This window comes from Anas acuta, chromosome 3 (assembly GCF_963932015.1).
Source record: "Anas acuta chromosome 3, bAnaAcu1.1, whole genome shotgun sequence".
Lineage (NCBI taxonomy): Eukaryota > Metazoa > Chordata > Aves > Anseriformes > Anatidae > Anas > Anas acuta.
This window is the reverse complement of record NC_088981.1, coordinates 116,954,173-116,972,937: the sequence shown is the minus strand read 5'-3', so window position 1 is coordinate 116,972,937 and position 18,765 is coordinate 116,954,173. Positions and strand designations below refer to the sequence as shown.

At 55.4% G+C, this 18,765-nt stretch overlaps 1 protein-coding gene across 5 annotated transcripts in view; it reads left to right on the top strand.

Annotated features, from left to right (window-relative positions):
- OTOF (otoferlin) overlaps positions 1-17,837 on the top strand; it is a 52,764-nt gene extending 34,927 nt beyond the window's left edge. For 2 of the 5 annotated variants that reach the window (XM_068678998.1, XM_068679002.1), the window contains 29 exons: positions 963-1,083; positions 1,394-1,494; positions 1,923-2,013; positions 2,492-2,608; positions 4,043-4,195; positions 4,659-4,848; positions 5,181-5,305; positions 5,595-5,729; positions 6,225-6,386; positions 6,770-6,889; positions 7,229-7,390; positions 7,651-7,813; positions 8,199-8,329; positions 9,260-9,289; positions 9,536-9,688; positions 10,046-10,112; positions 11,081-11,235; positions 11,324-11,458; positions 11,838-11,975; positions 12,214-12,341; positions 12,781-12,951; positions 13,455-13,615; positions 13,736-13,878; positions 14,049-14,137; positions 14,362-14,460; positions 15,063-15,304; positions 16,165-16,343; positions 16,511-16,611; positions 16,862-17,837. In XM_068678998.1, coding sequence (XP_068535099.1) covers positions 963-1,083; positions 1,394-1,494; positions 1,923-2,013; positions 2,492-2,608; positions 4,043-4,195; positions 4,659-4,848; positions 5,181-5,305; positions 5,595-5,729; positions 6,225-6,386; positions 6,770-6,889; positions 7,229-7,390; positions 7,651-7,813; positions 8,199-8,329; positions 9,260-9,289; positions 9,536-9,688; positions 10,046-10,112; positions 11,081-11,235; positions 11,324-11,458; positions 11,838-11,975; positions 12,214-12,341; positions 12,781-12,951; positions 13,455-13,615; positions 13,736-13,878; positions 14,049-14,137; positions 14,362-14,460; positions 15,063-15,304; positions 16,165-16,343; positions 16,511-16,611; positions 16,862-17,042 — 3,943 coding nt within the window. In that variant the 3' untranslated portion in view covers positions 17,043-17,837. The remainder of the gene's footprint in view (positions 1-962; positions 1,084-1,393; positions 1,495-1,922; positions 2,014-2,491; positions 2,609-4,042; positions 4,196-4,658; positions 4,849-5,180; positions 5,306-5,594; positions 5,730-6,224; positions 6,387-6,769; positions 6,890-7,228; positions 7,391-7,650; positions 7,814-8,198; positions 8,330-9,259; positions 9,290-9,535; positions 9,689-10,045; positions 10,113-11,080; positions 11,236-11,323; positions 11,459-11,837; positions 11,976-12,213; positions 12,342-12,780; positions 12,952-13,454; positions 13,616-13,735; positions 13,879-14,048; positions 14,138-14,361; positions 14,461-15,062; positions 15,305-16,164; positions 16,344-16,510; positions 16,612-16,861) is intronic. The other 3 variants (XM_068679000.1, XM_068678999.1, XM_068679001.1) reach the window with 3 other exon arrangements.
- The last annotated feature ends 928 nt before the right edge of the window (positions 17,838-18,765 follow it).

The following is an 18,765-nucleotide window of genomic DNA, read 5'->3' as shown; positions in this document are numbered from 1 at the left end:
CTTCACCTCTTTGCTCTGTTTAGCCACACGACAGAAAAATGTCACAGGCACCACGTGGAGGCAGGCAATATCCATCTAGAGATAAGGCACGGATTTCAGCAGGGAAGGTAATTTGTGCTGGGACAAGCTGTGTTTTTCTCGTCACTTGGGATCTTAAAAGCTAGACAAGGTCACGGCCGCCCAGAGAGGGGAGGGTGCAAAAATAATAATAATAAAATAAAATACTGGAAAAAAAGTCTGTGGGTGCACATCTGGTTGTCAGCAGACAAAGTGCTTCTGCTCTACCTGCCTCAGTTTCCCCAGCTGTAAATTTTATTATTTTAGCCGTGTTTTACCAGTAAATAGATGTTATTTATCAGAAATAACTGGCTGGCTGAATTCAGTTGGGATACAAAACAAGCCACGATGAACTGGGGCTGCTTGCACTCCAGTTTAGGTGTCTGCCTGGGGGTCCCTTGCTCCAGCTCCTTGTGCAGGTGAACACCAAATGGTGAGGGGATGAGGGGATACCCTTGGAGAGCCTGGATTTAGCTGCTCACGATCCCTTCCTCAGAGCCTCCAGCCTCTGGGTGCCGGAGCACGGGGCTCTGCTGACATCTTCTGGATGGAAATCCCCTCGATGGCATCATTGATGAGCAGAGGATGGTTTTGGGCTAAGGGTGACCCCTGCAAGACCTGCAGTAGCTTTACGCAGTAGCTTTATGTTTGGGTGGGCTCTGGCTGGGGACAGGGTGGGGTTGCCTCCTGGTAATGGCCAACATGGATGGGATTTGGGGTTGGGAATGTTGCTGGGAGAGATGGAGCCTCTGTCCTTGAGGGTGAAGCTCACCTCAGCCCCCTTTCTCCCAGCCAGACCTCCTGCAAGCCCCTTCCCCATCACAGCTCTGCCTTCATAGGAGAGGCAGGAGACAGAATTTGGTGCTGGCTGGGGCACTGAGCGCTTCTTTTGCCTCCTCCTGCAGGAATTACTTCCACCTGCCCTACTTGGAGAAGAAACCCTGCATCTACATCAAGAGCTGGTGGCAGGACCAGCGCCGCCGGCTGTATAACGCCAACATCATGGACAAGATTGCGGACAAGCTGGTCAGTGCGGGTCGGGGAGGGAGGCAGCCAGGGCTTGAGTTGGCCACGAGGCACTTCCAGGCTTCCCAAAAAACTCTGCAGCTTGCCACAGAGCTGGGTGCTAGGTCCCAGAGATGAGTGCAGTGCAGGTGGAGGCTCACAAGAGCAGACAGTGGATTAGAAGGGTTCAAAAATGACCCACAAAGATAAAACCTATCCCATACAGCCAAGAAACGGTGGCCCTAGCCCAGCTACTCTCATCGGGGGTGATGGGGCTAATCCCACCACCCAGAACCATCTCCCCCTCACGGCTTCCCCCGTTGTGCTGCAGGAGGAAGGGCTCAACGACGTGCAGGAGATGATCAAGACGGAGAAGCCGCACCCGGAGCGCCGGCTGCGAGGGGTCCTGGAGGAGCTGAGCAGTGGGTGCCTGTGAGTAAAAGGGGGTGTGCTGCACACCCCTGCTCTCTGTAGGGCAAGGCTGTGGCACTGGGAGGGGGACCTCACCTTGACTGGTCATCCTCTGGAGGATGGGAGAGCATTTTAGCCATAGGATTGTAGAATTCCATAAATCCAGAGGGATTATAATCCCCTAATTCCACCCAACCTGGCCTTGGGCACTGCCAGGGATGGGGCACCCACAGCTCTACGGGGCAGCCTGCTCAATGCCTCACTGCACTCACAATAAAGAATTTCTTCCTTTCCTTTTTCTTCCACTTCTTTGGCTGCCTTGTGGCTTGGGCAAAAAAAAATTGAGGGCATTTCTCCGCAGTGAGGTGACCTCCTGGTGGCACAGAGGCAGCCCTGCTGCTTGAGCCATCAGGATCCCGTAAAATTCATGCTGCTGGCCCTTTCCGTAGGCGTTTCGTGACGTTGGCTGACAAGGACCAGCACCACTCCTCCCGCACGAGGCTGGACCGGGAGAGGCTCAAGTCCTGCATGCGGGAGCTGGTGAGTGTGATGCAGCCGGGCAGGGAAATGAGGAATTTTTGGGAACGGGGCTGGAACTTGGCAGTGCAATGGGGAGTTTGGGTCCTGGGTGTGCTGGTTTCTCTGTGCACGGAGGGCTGGGGGTTGTATCTGAACAGAGGAGCCCAAGAGCACTTGGGTTTTCCAAAGGTCCCAGGTGTCCCATGGGTTCACAAACAGCTGAGGGCACTGGAAAGGATTTTTGGGAGCCCTGCAAAGTGCAGCTGCTCCAGCAGTAGAGAAATCCTAAAGATTTGGGGCTGGTAGCCCAGCTGCTTGCAAGGGAGTTAAACAAGCAAAAAGACATCCAAAAGAGAAAAAAGAAAGAGCAGGGGCTTATCCAGCTGGCTCAGCACAGGCCACCAGCTTCTGTAGCCAGCTGCATCCCACCAAGCCATGAATTTACCCCATGAAAACCTACACGCCCCTTGTTCTGTCCCGGGCTCTCCTTTAACCGCAGGAGAACATGGGCCAGCAAGCCACGACCCTGCGGTCGCAGGTGAAGAAGAACACCATGAAGGACAAGCTGAAGCTGGTGCAGAACTTCCTACAGAAACTTCGCTTCCTGGCAGACGAGGTGAGAGGGACAGGGACGGCACCATGGGGACAGGGATGGGACCATGGGGACAAGGACGGCACCACGAGGCAGCAGCCAGGCCTCATGGAGGGCCTCGGCGCACAGCCCAAGGAGCCTCGCCACGTCTCCACACTGCCCCAGGCCTCCCAGGCTTGTCTGGTTGGAATGAGTTAGAGCTAGAAGAAATTTAAGAGCCCGTTTTAGCTGGCCACAGAGCTGGAACCTCTTGCAGACGAGCTGAAGGTGGTGCCCCCAGCCTCCAGCCATGGGGACACCGTGCAGGTCCCCATGCATCAGGAGGTGGCACGTGTCCACACAGCACCAAAATCATCTCCATGGGGACTTTTCTGGCTAGGCAGGGAGCTGGTAAAGTACAGGGCTCTTCAGAGGGCTGTGGGATACCGCCCTGTCCTCCTGCAGGACTCAAACCTTCTCGTTTTTATCACAGCAGCATGCTCTTGCCTCACTCCGGCTCATGGGTAAGAGATAATCCACCATTACATGCCAGTTCCTCACAGTGCTTCCAAAGAGTTGCTTCATCAGCACAATCTTTTTTATTTCCTTCAGAAAATTACCGTTCCTCTGATATTTTCAGGTTCAGATCGGATCCGTGGGGTGTAGCCAGTGGGGGTTTCCTGGCCCTTGTGGAAGGTGTAGTCGTTGCACCTCCTTGTTCTCACTTCCCATGGCAAGCTCCCAGGCTCAACTACATATTCCTTGCTGCAGTAAGGGCTGCCTCGGCTCAGACTCTCCACTACAGAACGTAAAACAGGCTGTAGGGCATGGTGGGAAACATCCAGAGCAGGGAACGGAGGCATGGCCCCTGCCCTACAGCCCCCATGGCCACTGAGTGAAGAGGGAGGAAAAATCTTTAGTCTTCTATCCCAACATCATTCTTTCTTGTTCTTGTTCTTGTTCTTGTTCTTGTTCTTGCTCTTCTTCTTCTTCTTCTTCTTCTTCTTCTTCTTCTTCTTCTTCTTCTTCTTCTTCTTCTTCTTCTTCTTCTCCTTCTCCTTCTCCTTCTTCTCCTTCTTCTCCTCCTTCTTCTTCTCCTTCTTCTCCTTCTTATCCTTCTCCTCCTTCTTCTCCTTCTCCTTCTTCTCCTCCTTCTTCTTCTCCTTCTTCTTTTTCTTCATATTAATATAAAATAATTTAAACTATAATAATAACAATTTCAATTAGAACAAATGTAAATCCCAGTTTCTTTCCTGCTAGGCTTCACCCTGCTGAGACTGGCTCTCAGCAGCTTTGCTTAAGCAGAAAAGATTCTGCAGGGGGAGGCTCAAAACCATTTCAATGGCCCCCAGGTGGCACAAGGCACATCCATCTCCTGCAGGATCTGCTAAAATTGCCTTCCAAAATTCTACAGCCCTGCCAGTGCCTCAGTGGTCAAAGAGCTGAGACACCGACAGGGCTCTTTGCTGGTGTTCGCAGCCCCAGCACACCATTCCCGACATCTTCATCTGGATGATGAGCAACAACAAACGCATTGCCTACGCCCGCGTCCCTTCCAAGGACATCCTCTACTCCATCGTGGACGAGGAGATGGGCAAGGACTGCGCCAAAGTGAAGACCGTCTTCCTCAAGGTGCCTGCCCGTCTTCCCTGGGGAACATCAGCCAGGAGGAGGGAGATGGAGAAGGCACAAACTGGGAGGACGGGAGATGGAGATGAGGGAGCTGGGTATCCAGTTTTGCTGGTGATTGAATACTAGGCACAACAGATCCATTAGTGATGGTGGAAACGTGCTGCTAGTATGTGTAAACCACTGGTTTTACATAGTCTGGTGGGTGAGAAATGTCTGTAAGGAGAGAGGTGTTCGATCCAGCTGGCCAGGAAAGGGAAATTTGTCTTGGAAAGAGGAAGCCAACATGGTAGGAAGAAAATAAAACATGAGACAGAGTAGTGGGCATGATCCCAATTGATGAGGGCTACATCCCTGGGTGTAAGTGGGGTACTCCCCACTGGAAGGGGAGTGCAGCAAGAGGTGGTCCGTCCAACTTTATGGCCTCCCTTATTTCCACCTAAACTCCTCTGTCCTTCATTCCCAGCTACCTGGGAAGAGGGGTTTTGGACCTGCTGGCTGGACGGTTCAGGCCAAGATGGAGATTTACTTGTGGCTGGGCCTCAACAAGCAGCGCAAAGACTTCCTGAGCGGCCTGCCCTGTGGCTTCGAGGAGAAGAAGATCGCCAGAGGCCAAAACCTGCCGTCCTTCCCACCCATCAGCCTCCTTTACACCAGTAAGAGCTTGTCCTACCAGGGGAAGCCTGATGGGACACCACTTGCCTTCCAGGAGCTAAGGGGAAATGCTTCCAGTTGTCCCACGGGGAATCCTAGAGGGAGCTGGGGTGTGGGATTTGTGCCTCCTCTTCCTCCTGCCCCATTCAGAGCTGCTGTTCTGTGCACTGAGGAAGTCCTCACCCATTTGGGAATCGTGTTTTGAACCAATTTCCTTCATTAGTGCCAGTCCTGAGCAATAGCATGCCTCTGAGACCTTGCTCTCCGGGCTGAGCCCCACGGCTGAGCTCCAGACTTTCCTACCAAGCTGTCCCATTTCCCCTCTCCGTTGCAGAGAAGCAGGTTTTCCAGCTGCGAGCCCACATGTACCAGGCCAGGAGTTTGTTTGCTGCCGACAGCAGTGGCCTTTCGGACCCCTTTGCCCGAGTCTTCTTCACCTCCCAGAGCCAATGCACTGAGGTGAGCATCGTCTCCTGACCTGGAGGGCTGGAAGTGGGAATAACTCGTGACTGCTTTCCCGTTCTTGTGGCTTTTTGTTTCTGGGAAGAGGCTTTGGGAGATGCCCCATGGCTTGCTGGCCCCAAAAAACATTCATGCAGCCAGGTGCTGGAGCTGCAGCCTGAGATGTGGCTGAGACAGGACAGGGCTGTGCTCATTCTCCTAAACCCATCCCCGTGGCTGCCCCTGGTGCAGGAGAGCTGAGACCAACAGCCCAGGGTCCCAGTAAGTCCCTCTCCCTTTCTTCCAGGTCCTCAACGAGACCCTCTGCCCAACCTGGGACCAGCTGCTGGTCTTCGACAACGTGGAGCTGTACGGAGAAGCCCACGAGATGCGGGACGACCCCCCTATCATTGTCATCGAGATCTATGACCAGGACACGGTGGTAAGATGAAACTCAGCAGAGGAAAATGTCTCTGATATAGATTCTGTGATCACTCCTGGCTCACGGACAAGGTGAATAGGGCAGAGGGTGCAAGAAGCAGCCTTTCTCCTGACCCCTGGGAGAAGGTCTCCTCACATCTCCCAGGGCATGGACTAGGAGCCTCTGCTTCTCATTAAATCTCTTAGACTCAACCAAATGATAGCTTATTTTTGGAGAGTGAAGCAAGAGTTTTTGTGAGGTGGGAATCAAGAAGATATTAAATCAGCCTTTCCCTTCAGAGTAGCTGCTCAAGCCAGCCCTAGGCCAACTCCTTCACCTTACTTGAAGATGCTGATGCCTTAGGAAGCGCCTCTGGATGGGAAGCCAGCAGTGAAAGCTGGTGCTGAGCTTTGGTGTCCCAGCTCCAGGGGGCTGATCCTGATCTGACCATGCTGGGGAGAGCTGGGAGGCTTCATACTGGGCCAGCAAACCCGAGTGCTCTCTTCCCCTCCCCAGGGCAAGGCTGACTTCATGGGCCGCACCTTTGCCAAGCCGGTGGTGAAGATGTCAGACGAGCAGTACTGCCCGCCGCGGTTCCCCCCGCAGCTGGAGTACTACCAGATCTACAGGGGCAACTCCACCGCGGGAGACCTGCTGGCGGCTTTCGAGCTGCTCCAGGTACCAAAAAGCCCAGCCTGAGAGAAGGGAAGGACGGGCTGGAGGGTGGAAGGCAGTGGGGTCAGTCCGTTCTTACACATCCAGCAGGTGGTTTGTACATCCGAGAGGAGCTAGAAGGGTTTAACACAGCTACGGAGCCAGCACCAGGGCAGCTCCTGCCCGGTTTTACTGGTTGAGATGATGTGCAGAGAGTCCCAGCTTCCTTCTGGATAGGGCACCCCATTAAAATGTTCCATTAGCCCAATCTCCCTACAGCATCACTGGGAGATGCCAACGGGAGTCTTGGTGCTCTCTGAGATGCCAATTTGAAGGTCTAAAGGGTCCCCTCCCACCCAACCCATTCTGTGGTTCTGCGATCCTAATCCGAGCTGCATCTCTTCCAGATTGGTCCTGGGGGCAAGTCGGACCTGCCCCCGATCGACGGCCCCACAGACATGGACCGTGGCCCCATCCTGCCGGTGCCACTGGGAATTCGGCCGGTGCTGAGCAAATATAGAGTGGAGGTAATTGCATCGGAGCACCGGGTTTTAATGTTCAGCAACTGGATCACCCCTGGCTTAAATATGGGCACCACAACGAGCCTAAAGAGCATTTCGGTTTGGCCAGCAGCTTCCCCCTCCCTTGGCTGCCTTGGTAGAGAGTGGAGATGGAGGCAACACAGCCCGAGATGCTCTGTGCACAGTGCACCCATGGGTGCGGGTGTCCCTACTGGCTGGAGATGCCGCAGGACCTCATTTCCCAGTCCCAGACACTCCCAAGGGATGCTCAGAACCAACTCCTTTGTCCTCCAAGCTGAGGGCAGCCCTCTCATGCCCCTGCTTTGCCTCCTCCTCCTCTCCTAGATCTTGTTCTGGGGGCTCAGGGACCTGAAGAGAGTGAACCTGGCGCAGGTGGACCGGCCCCGGGTGGACATCGAGTGCGCTGGGAAAGGGGTGCAGTCCGCCCTCATCCAAAACTACAAGAAAAACCCCAACTTCAGCACTTTGGTCAAGTGGTTCGAAGTGGTGAGTGTTCACCCTTGGGTCCTCAGCCGAAATCCAACCTTTCTGAAGCCCAAACTGGGGCTCCCAGCTCCTTTTTTTCAAGCTCCCCTTCAGCAACAGGGGACTTGAGCTCCATCCCAGCCGGTGGGAGCCTTTCCCTGCCCTGCTGAGCTGCTCTAAACCACCCCTGCTTTAGTCCCTGCTGCTTTTTCCACCCACCAAAGTGGACATCCCACAGCCGACATCCATCCCTTGCTAACCAGCCTCCCTTTGCTCCCCAGGACCTCCCGGAGAACGAGCTGCTCCACCCGCCCCTGAACATCAGGGTGGTGGACTGCCGAGCCTTCGGGCGCTACACCCTGGTGGGCTCCCACGCCGTCAGCTCCCTCCGAAAATTCATCTACCGCCCCCCAGACAAGAAGGCCCAGCACTGGAACATGACAGGTAACCAGGAGCACGGCTGTGGGTAACAGAAGGGCATGGGCAAAGAAGGAGATTCGATGTTTCTTGCTCTCGGTGAAGGGGATGGGGACAACGGGGTGGGAAGCTGCTGGCCCCGAGTCCCCGTGGAGTTTTTTTCCTCTGTGGATCTCCCCGCGTGCTCCCCCTGATGCCTGTGAGACAAGGAAAGCTTGTTCATTTCTTTGCTATAGGAATGTTGGTTTTTTTTCAAGCTGTAAGGGTTTGTGCTCATTTTCCCTGCTCTTCTTCTCTCAACAAGGTGGCCACACGTCACTCCAGCATGTCCCTTGCAGGATCTCACCCGAGCTCTCAGTTTCTTCTCTACACTGTCCTCCTTTTTTTCTCTCTTTCTCTGTCCCCTGTCCAGCTAAACATCTCAAAGGCTACCTGGCCATGGCCAACGGGGCCCCTCGCTCTCGCCCCACAGGGGAGATCGTTGTCAACATGGAGCCGGAGGTTCCCATCAAGAAGATGGAGACGATGGTGAAGCTGGAAGCTGTGAGTATCCGCGTGTCAGCGCCACGCTGGCATCTCTCTCCAGATGCCAATCCTACCCAACGGAGAGCCACCTTGTCCTGCAGAACACGGGGCTGGGCTGAAACCTGGAAGGAAGGGTCTTGGTGTTATAAATGGCTCAGTCCCAAAATAGGATTATAATCAAAGTTTATAATTTATTAAAGGAATAGAGGCAAGAAAACAGCGCTGGGTGTGCCGGGAATCTCCGCTCCACCAAGATGCACACCAGTTACATCAAGCAGCTGGTTTTTATGCTCCTAGGCTGATACATATTCATTATTACTTCTAAAAAAACAGGGTTATTATAATTAGTTTCCAAATCCAAACCCAAAACTGGAGCATGCGCATCAGTCTCCGGTGCTCCCTCTGGGGGTTTCTCGTGCTGAAGGCTCATAGTCTTCCTCCCTCTTGTCCTTCTCCTTTGTCCAACTTGGCTGGATGTCAGAGCCTTGTGCAATGTCCCCTGCAACCTTTGTCTTTTAGTCGTCCTTCAGCTTTCCCCTTCTTCTTAATCTCCTGGGCAGATATCAGAGACTTGCACAGTGTCCTGTGCAATAGCCATAATAGTTAGCAGTTATTCTGAAACCCCCCAGATATCAGAGACCTCAAGGAAAAGCCTAAAAATACATTTCCCTTCAAGCTCTCTATTGACACAAATTGCTGGACCATTCCTTTGCAAGATACAAGAATTATATACATCAACCACTCTGTTTTTCTGAGATTTGTGCTTATACAGGGTATGTAAGACAGAAGGTCACACCCATCACACCTAGCACTGTTCCCTACTGACACAAATCAGACAAAAACGTCTCCCACCAGCACTCACCTCCCCGTGTGCCCGTGTGTGCTTGCACTCGGCTGCGCTGCTAACCTGCTCTCCCTCTCCCTCTTCCCTTCCACGCCGGGCGGCAGAACTCCGAGGCGGTGGTGAAGGTGGACTTGGTAAGTGATGGAGCTGCTCCTCCTCCCTCCTCCCAACCCTCCGTGCCCCTTTTCTTGCCCTTCTGGGTGGCTGTCAGAGGGTGCCAAGGCAGGGACCTGCAGATTGGGAAGCATTTCTGGGCTTGTCTCAGCCCTGCTGTTCCCTGGGATTGGGATGCTGCAAGGGTAGAGATCTGCACATCAAGAGATGTTTCCTTTTCACCTGATCCCTCTCCTTCTCTGCCTTTGCTTCCCTCGTCCCTGCAGTCCGAGGAAGAGAAGGAGAAAAAGAAAAAGAAGAAGAAAGGAGGAGGAGGAGGAGGAGGAGGAGGAGGCGAGGAAGTAGAAGAGGAGGAGCCGGACGAGAGCATGCTGGACTGGTGGTCCAAGTATTTTGCTTCAATCGAGACTATGAAGGAGGTGGGTGCAAGAGCAGGGGGGTGAGACACGTAAGGTAGAATTGGGGAACGTCGTTGCCTCCTGTAGGCAAGGTCTCAGCTCTCTCTCAGCAGTTTCCAAAGGCTTGGGGCTCTGCTGCTTGCCTTGCTTGCCTGCTGGCAGAGCTGAGCAGGCTTCCCCTTCCGCGGGTGCACTGGGGGTGTCTGAAACAGAGCTCGTTTTGGAGCTCCAGGCTGCACCCTGCAGCTTTCATCCCTCCAGCACTGCCAGACCCCAGCTCGCTGCTCGGAGCTGCGACCCCCAGGCAGTCACTTCTAGCGAGCACAGGGACCTCGACGCGGTCACCCACCCCTTACTCACTTCTTTTTTCCCCCCCAGCAACTCCGGCAGCAGGAAGCAGCCGCAGCAGAAGCAGAGGAAAAAGAAGAAATGGAGATTGCAGAAGGTGAGCAGAGGGCGAGCAGGGCCAGCAGGGGAAGGACCGGGGCTCCTCTCGGTGCTCGGGCACCCCTTTTGGAGTTCCTCTGCTGCATCAGATGCTTCCAGCAGATACAAACCAAGGCAGGATTGATTTTGGTGGAGCAATTCAGGGTGCTGGCGGGGAGCCGTGCTGCTGTCCCAGGGCGTTTTTGTGCAATCATCAGTTCCTAGGTCACTGGAAGTGTTGCTTTGGCCACGCAGATGCGTTGAGCGTGCCAAGGAGTCGGTGCTTCTAGATCTCCTTCGTGGGGTTTTCCATCCTCATTCTGCAGGAAGATTTAAAGAAAGAAAACTTCTTGTTTTGCCCCAGCTTTTTAGGTGAAGTTTTAGCCAGATAAAAGGTGTGGGATTGCTCTAACCTGGCTGCTTTTACCTGTGCGTGGAGGCGTCCTGCTCTGCTCTCCCTGCCTAGCACAGGCAGAAGAAAAATACAAGCTTCTAGTGCCAGATCTCTGACCCATTTTCAGTTCCATGTTGCAATAGGATAAATTGTACCCTAAAAGCATAAAATTGTGTCCTGGCAGGGCTGCCGGAGGGGTGTCTTGCATCCCGCACCACTCTTGTCCTGCCTTCTGAGCAGAATCCATTTCCCCTTGGCACTCCCATTCCTTCCTCCTTTCCTTTCCACACCGCGTCCTCGTGGCTGTCTGTCTGTCCCCGTCTGAGCTGCCCAGCAGTCACAAAAGCTGGCGGATCGAGGCCATCGAGGCATTGCCTGGGCTCCTGGAGATGCTGTGCAGCGATGGCCAGGCTCAGGGAAAGACAGGAAAAAGCTTGAAAAGTTGCTCCAGGGCTGGGCTGGGAGCTGCAGGCTGTCAGCTTTCACATTCCTCCTGTTTTAAGGACTTTGATCAAGTCCCCCCCCTTTCCCTGTCTTCCCCCCCCAAATTCATTTCCATCTCCTCCATCCCCGCTGCTTCCCCGCGGCCTCAGAAATCAAACTTGATGACTCTCCCATGAAAGGCTTCAAGGGCCAGGCAAAGAGCAAGGAGAAGTCCAAGGCACCCAAAGAGGACAAGAAGAAGAAGCAGCAGGCGGCCCCTGAGCTCCCCGAGAAGAAGAACAAGCAGAAGATCGACGAGCTGAAGGTGAGTGTGCCAGGAGCAGGATGGGAGCCCGTCCCAGTTATCTGCAGCCCTTTTTTTTAACCCGATTCCCCTCTTTTCCATCCTCTAGGTCTTCAACAAAGAGCTGGAAGCAGAGTTTGATAACTTCGAGGACTGGCTGCACACCTTCAACCTGCTCCGTGGGAAGATCGGGGACAACGACGACAACGCAACCGAGGAGGAGAGGATAGTGGGGAGGTTCAAAGTGAGTCCGGGTGCTGGGCTGGACCAGGACCGGGGCAGCCCTTGCCTCCAGGCTTCTCTCCTGAAGGTTTTTAGCAGGAATAGAAATAGAAAACGATTTGCCTTGACCCAGCCACAGCACTTTGCAGGGTGGGAAAGCCTCCAAAGGCAGCCCCGGGAATCAGATGGCTCCAGGTAGAGCATCCAGAGCATCCACAGGGATGATCTGCTTGGGTTTAAGTGATGCTCTGACCCAGGACTGCCCCTGCCCAGCACGGGATCCCGGCTCGTTGTCCCAATGTCACTTTTCCTCCTGGAAATCCCTGCCCGTGCACCCTGCTGGTCCGATTCCCGGGGCAGCAGGGCTCTGCTCAGGCTGTGCACTCCTTCTCTTGCTCCAGGGCTCCCTGTGCGTCTACAAAGTGCCTCTCCCCGACGATATCACCAAGGAGGCAGGGTACGACCCCACCTTCGGCATGTTCCAGGGGATCCCCAGCAACGACCCCATCAACGTGCTGGTCCGAGTCTACATCGTGCGGGTGAGCGTACGAGCAGGGGGTGATCCCGAGCTCCCTTCCACGGCTCGAAGCCACAAACTGGCCCAGCACGCAGCAGGGCTTCCCACCAGTTTATTCCAAGTGATTCGGCTGAGAGGGAACAAAGAGCTCAGCCACATGGCTACGAAGGGGCTGCCGGTTTCAGGGACCAAAATTGGGGCTGTCCCTGATTTGATCACCAGCACGGATGGAGCTGATGTCTCTCTTTTCTCCCCAAAAGGCCACGGATCTGCATCCTGCTGACATCAACGGGAAAGCTGACCCCTACATCGCCATCAAGCTGGGGAAGACAGACATCAAGGACAAGGAGAACTACATCTCCAAGCAGCTGAACCCTGTCTTCGGAAAGTGAGTTGCCCAACTCCTTGTTTGCACCCAGAAGGGGTGAGCTAAGCCCGAGCCAAGCTTGAGAGCCCTTGGACCTGCACCCTGTTCATCCCACAGCCGTTTGGGGTTTAAAAGATGGGGCTCATCGCATTGCAAGAGACGTAGACATCCTCAATTCAGCCATTTCTCCTTCAGCAGGAGCATGGTCAAAGAGTAAAGGATGTTTAGGTGTCTGTATCTGATCACGATTAAGCATCTGCTGTAGGAAACGTGAGGCCTGAACTCCAGTGAGGGGATTGCCCAGCTCCCCAGTGACACAAACTCAATTTTGGGGGTTTTTCAGACCAAGCAATGACCTCCTGCCTAGGGACAGAGCCACCTCACCCCCGGGTGGCTTCGAGCAGCAGCCCAGTACCTCAGCGTGTCCTCTTTGCTCTCCATCTGCCTTCCCCTGCCCTAGATCCTTCGACATCGAGGCCACCTTCCCCATGGAGTCCATGCTGACGGTGGCAGTGTACGACTGGGACCTGGTGGGGACGGACGACCTGATCGGGGAGACCAAGATCGACCTGGAGAACCGCTACTACAGCAAGCACCGAGCCACGTGCGGGGTGGCACAGACCTACTCCATGTACGAGCACAGCTTTCCCTGCCCGCCCTCCTGCCTGGACCCATCTCTGTCTCGTCTTCCACACCAAGCCTAGGTTTCCTGCAGGAATCTCCCTCTTCCGTTGGCTGCTGATGGGGAAAGTCTGTGCTGTACCTTTACTCTTCCTGGGGTTGAGGATGGAAAGAGATGGGCGATGGCACCAGAAGGGGCTGAGGGGCACTGGTGGGGCTCGGTAGGTGGGGGAGCGAAGGAGCAAAGCGGAGCTTCAAAGTCCAGCAGGGTGCACTGGGGTCGGAGGTAGCACAAAGGAAAGGGGTCGGGGTGGAAAGGTGCTAGCAAAGGGTAGAGATCGGGGTGCAGAGGGAGCTCGTCTGCTCTCAGGCTTCACGTTTGGAGCCTCAGATGCTTCCCCCGTGAATGCTGGATGCTTCATGGCAGGAGCATTTACCTCGCTGGGGAGCAAAATGGCTTTTTCCTCCAGGTCTTGCCACTACCTCACTGCCCCCCTGCGCTCCTGTTTGCAGACACGGGTATAACGTCTGGCGTGACCCCATGAAGCCCTCGCAAATCCTCTCCAAGCTGTGCAAAGAGGGCAAGGTGGACGGGCCGCACTTCGGGCCAGGAGGAAGAGTGAAAGTGGCCAACAGGGTCTTCACCGGCCCCACGGAGATCGAGGATGAAAACGGTACCAGCCCCGGGGGGGTGAGGGCTGGGGGCAGCAGGGCTTTGGGCATTTTTTCATTTTTTTCTGGGATCCTTTTGGGGCAGGGAAAGAGGGTTTTTTGCTTTCCTTCTGCCCTCGCAGGCCAGAAGAAGCAGACGGACGAACACTTGGCCCTGACTGTGCTGCGCCACTGGGAGGACATCCCACGGGCAGGCTGCAAGCTGGTCCCCGAGCACGTGGAGACGCGCCCGCTGCTCAACCCCGACAAGCCGGGCATCGAGCAGGTCCTCAGAGCGTAACCCCAAGTCTCTGGGTCCCCTGGGTGCCCCGTATCCACCACAGCATGGGATGGGGAGAGCCCCATCCTGCCCAAAGAGAAGCTGGTGGGGGATGCTGTGGGGTCTGGGGGCAAGGAGGGATCCGGGGAGCTGACTGCACCTCTCCGACCCTGCAGGGTCGCCTGGAGATGTGGGTGGACATGTTCCCCATGGATATGCCAGCGCCTGGCCCCGCCACCGATATTTCCCCCAGGAAACCAAAGAAGTAAGGAAAATCTCCCAAATCTGTGGGGAAAACTCAAAGTTTGGGGGCAGCCCTGCTTCTCCCTGCTCTGCTGCTGCTCCGCAACCCAGCCCTCTGCCTGGGCACCCCGACCAGACATCCCAAAACTGGTGGCACCAGGAGGTGTCCTCCCCTTCCAGAGGGTTCCCCTTTCTCCTGCCCCTTTCCCCACCGCCTCCCTTCCTCGTCTCCCTCCCTCCTGCCAGATACGAGCTCCGGGTGATAGTGTGGAACACAGACGAGGTCATCCTGGAAGACGACGACTACTTCACGGGCGAGAAATCCAGCGACATTTTTGTCCGGGGGTAGGTAGAGCGCGCCCAGCCCCTGCCACCCCCCTTTACTTCAACCTGGGGGACCCCAGGGTGGGTTTTGGGGGAGCTGTGAGTGCGGGGTCAGCGAGCACCAACCCTGCTGCTGTTTTCTGTGCTGTCTCTGCCTCTCCACCTCCATCTCTGGCTGCTTGGAGCCGTGGGTTATTATCTGGCCAAACTGGGCTCCTCAGGTCCCTTTGCTGGAGGCAAACCCCACCCCAAAGCTGACTGCAGCCGACCCTAAATCCTTCTGAGGGGCTCAAAGAGATGTGAAATAGGGATTCTGTGGACACCTGCAGTCGGTGGGGGTCAGACCATAGGGTTTCTTGCCCTCAAACCCCACTGGTCCCTCTAGGGCCTTGTGCCCCATGCCCATGCTGCCCCTTGGAGAGGTTGCTGCAGTGCAACCCCAAGTGTGCAACCCCAAGCAACCCCAAGCAACCCAATCCCAATGCTTATAGCTCCAGGTTTTTCCAGTTTATCCATGCCTTGCTGGCCTGGAGACATCCCGGCTGCACGTGCAGGATGTCCCCATGCCCTCTGCTCCCCACCATGAGGGCACGTCACCCCTGTCACCCCTCCGGGCCCTGCAGGTGGCTGAAGGGCCAGCAGGAGGACAAGCAGGACACGGACGTCCACTACCACTCGCTGACCGGCGAGGGCAACTTCAACTGGCGTTACATCTTCCCCTTCGACTACCTGGCGGCGGAGGAGAAGATCGTCATCTCCAAAAAGGAGTCCATGTTCTCCTGGGACGAGACCGAGTACAAGATCCCGGCCCGGCTCACCCTGCAGGTGTGGGACGCCGACCACTTCTCAGCCGATGATTTCCTCGGTAAGAAGGGATGATTTCCGATGATTTTCGCCGATGATTCCGTTGATTCTGATGATTTCCTCGGTAAGCTGGGGCAATGGGGTGGCCGGCAGGGGTCCCTCAGCAGGGGGATGTGGGGTGAGATGACACCAAGATGGGAACAGAGCCTGGGAGGGCAGCCCTGGTCCTCAAGCCCCAAGATCCTACAAACCCCTATATATAAAACAATCTGCAGCCAACAACGCCAGATCTAAGGGAAGGAGCATTTTTATTCGTGATTGCCATGGCAGGCATCCTGCAAGAAGGAATGCACAGAAAAAGTGTATCCTAACCTCATATTCCTATCACCCGATGCTTGATTCCTCCCATTTCCTCATGGGCTGAGTACTACAGGTTCAGAACCTACTCAACACCTTCCCATACCATACATATACAATTATATATAACAACCACTAATTTCTCCTTTTCCTCCTTTTTTCCCCTTCTTCTCTCATGCCCAGAGACCCCATAATTTTTGTTTTTCCTGATTTTGTGCTGCTCATCATGTTTTTCTTAGCTATCCCCCTTATTTTGGGGCGGCAGGACCTTCCGCTGTCCCCTTTTGTACCTAACATACCCCCCCCCCCCCGCACGATCACATTCAAATATGCAACGTTAGCAGGATTTTACACTGCAAAAACACAACTTGAATTCTCCCACCCCTTTAGGTATAAGAGCAGCTAGAATGAGAGCCTTTATTTCCACTGCTGCTGTTCCAAGGCTGTCCCCATAGTAAAGATGTCAGCTTTTGAGTTCCCAGAAAAGTCTTCCAGGATCATCTTTAACCAAGGTCTCTCATTTCGGGGGTGCAAATATCTTTGCTTCCCGTCATCTCCTGCCAGGGGCCATCGAGCTGGACCTGAACCGCTTCCCCCGGGGAGCCAAGACGTCGAAGCTGTGCAGCCTGGAGATGGTGACAAACGAGGCGGAGCTGCCCATGGTCTCGATCTTCAAGCAGAAGCGGGTGAAAGGCTGGTGGCCCTTTGTGGCCAGGGATGAGAACGATGAGCTGGAGGTCACCGTAAGGATGGGGAGGGAGAAGGGGGTGGTTTTCTGTGGTGGGGGTCGTGCTCTTTGCAGAACATCCCCTAAAGCCTCTTCTGCTCCCTCAGGCCCCCTCTGTTCCTATGTCTCGAGGAGGCAGGTGGGGAGCATTGCCTCGGGCTCAGCAGATCTCTCTCCGTGCAGGGGAAAGTCGAGGCTGAACTACACCTGCTGACTGCAGAGGAGGCAGAGAAATCCCCCGCCGGGCTGGCTCGCAATGAGCCTGACCCCCTGGAAAAACCCAAGTAAGTAGGAAAGCCCTCTCCCAGCAGATACCTGGGCTTGTAGGGTATCTTTCTGTGGGGTGGTCCTCAGGGAGGGAGGCATAGTGGGGAGGTGAAGAAGGGTTACTCCTCAGGGGATGTAGAAATGATGCAAAATAGCCCAGGGAAGGGGGTCCCAGAGCCTCTCTTTGCCCACCATACCCCTAGCCATGCTGCCTGCCCTCCCCATGGCCATGGCATCCATGAAAACAGGCGTTTCCTTCCCCGGCAGCCGCCCCGACACGTCTTTCATCTGGTTCCTCAACCCGCTCAAGTCCATCAAATACCTCATCTGTACCCGCTACAAGTGGCTCATCATCAAAATCGTGCTGGCCCTCTTGCTCCTCATCATGGTGGCCCTCTTCCTCTACAGCATGCCAGGCTACATGGTCAAGAAGCTCCTGGGGGCATGAAGCACGGGGGCAGCCAGCCCCCAGCCCAGCGCCACCTCCTTGCCCCAGCCCCGTGCCCTTCTCCTGCCCACGGCCTCGGGGGACATCTCACTGCTGCTGGCCCTCCTCTGCTGCATTTCTCCACGGATCCCATTTCTGGCTTTATTACTAAAGAAATGGGTCCGGAGGAAGGCTCTGACCCTGAGGCTGGGCATCCTGGGCTAGTAGCAGTGACCAGCTGGCCACTGTGGGGCACTCAGGCTGGGGGTCTTGGACCTTTTTGCCCAGTGGGGCAGGAGCCGGGGCTCTGCTGCAGCAGGAAGGGAAGAAAGAGCTGGGGCTGCATTGTGGGAAGCTCCCCAAATGCTCCTTGAAGGACATTGAGAAATGGAGCCCTGGGGCTGTGCAAGGGGTCAGCCCTGCCCTTTTTGGGGTGCTGGCAGAGGCAGGGAAGCGTCCAGCAGCACAAGCCTCTTCCCAGGGCCACCAACCCAGCATGGGTGCTGGCTGGACACCCCAGGGGCTCACAGGGACCCACAGCCTTTGTCCCTGCATGAGCTCTCCTTGGCCATCTTTTATGGCTTTGGTTTGTGCTCACCCAGATGCATCGGGGCTGGGGTGTTTCTGGCTGTGTATATTGGGGACGAGGGAGGGAAGGGCTCTCTTCTCAGCTCTCTGCCATACTCAGCTGCTGCAGACCCACCATGCTCAGCTTCAAGTGTGCAAGACCCTCACTCACTACCGGAATGACTCTCGGGGGTGTTTTTAGGACACTGCTCTTGTACTCTGTCAATAAAGTCTCGGTTTCACTGCTGAGCTCTCTGCTGAGCTCTCGTGTTGCTGGTGACGGGATATGGTTTAGTGGGGACTGTTAGTGTTAGGTCAGAGGTTGGACTCGATGATCTTGAGGTCTCTTTCTCAAGAAATTCTGTGATTCTGCGACTTTCAGTGCTGGTACTCCCTGAGGGCAGCAGGCCCAGTGTGGAAAACAAGGCGGCCATTTTGTGAGGCGCCATGGCCACCTCGGCGGACATCTTGTCCTGGCTGAGGGGAGGACAGGCAGCATGGCTGGGGCTGGAGCGGGCTCTGGTGCCTCTGGGTGCTGCTGGAGCTGCTCTTCTTCTGGGGCTGGCTCCTACCAGCCCTCCTCTGCTGCCTGACCAGCCAACGCCGCTGTCTTCTGTGCTGGCTCTGCCTCTCCGCCTCCATCTCTGGCTGCGTGACCTCCATGTGTGCCTAGTTCGGCCACCCAGCTTGGAGCTGTGCATTATTATCCAGCACACCGATGAGGTGGTTTTGGAATATAATGCTTTGATGGCAGGAGAGAAGATGTCTAACATATGCATCAGGGGGTAAAGGCTGAGACCTCATTGCTTGGTCCTGCCTGTCCCTGTCCCCTCTTGTCTTTGTGCCCCCACGTGGCATTTTACCCCACAACCTGCGGTGCCAGCACCGGGAGCCGAGCTGTGCTTTATTCCCAGCACCACATCACTGACCCAGAAGGTGGGGAGAGCCCCATCCAAAATTCACCCGTACAGAGGCACAAGCATCTTCCCAGGGCACCAACCCAGCACGGGTGCTGGCTGGACACCCCTGGGGCTCACAGGGAGCCACAGCCTCTGTCCCTGCATGCCCTCCCCCTGCCCGTCTCACTCATGGCTTTGGTTTGTGCTCACCCAGATGCACTGGGGTTGGAGTATTTCTGGCTGTATATACTGGGAAAGGAGGGAGGGAAGGGCTCTCT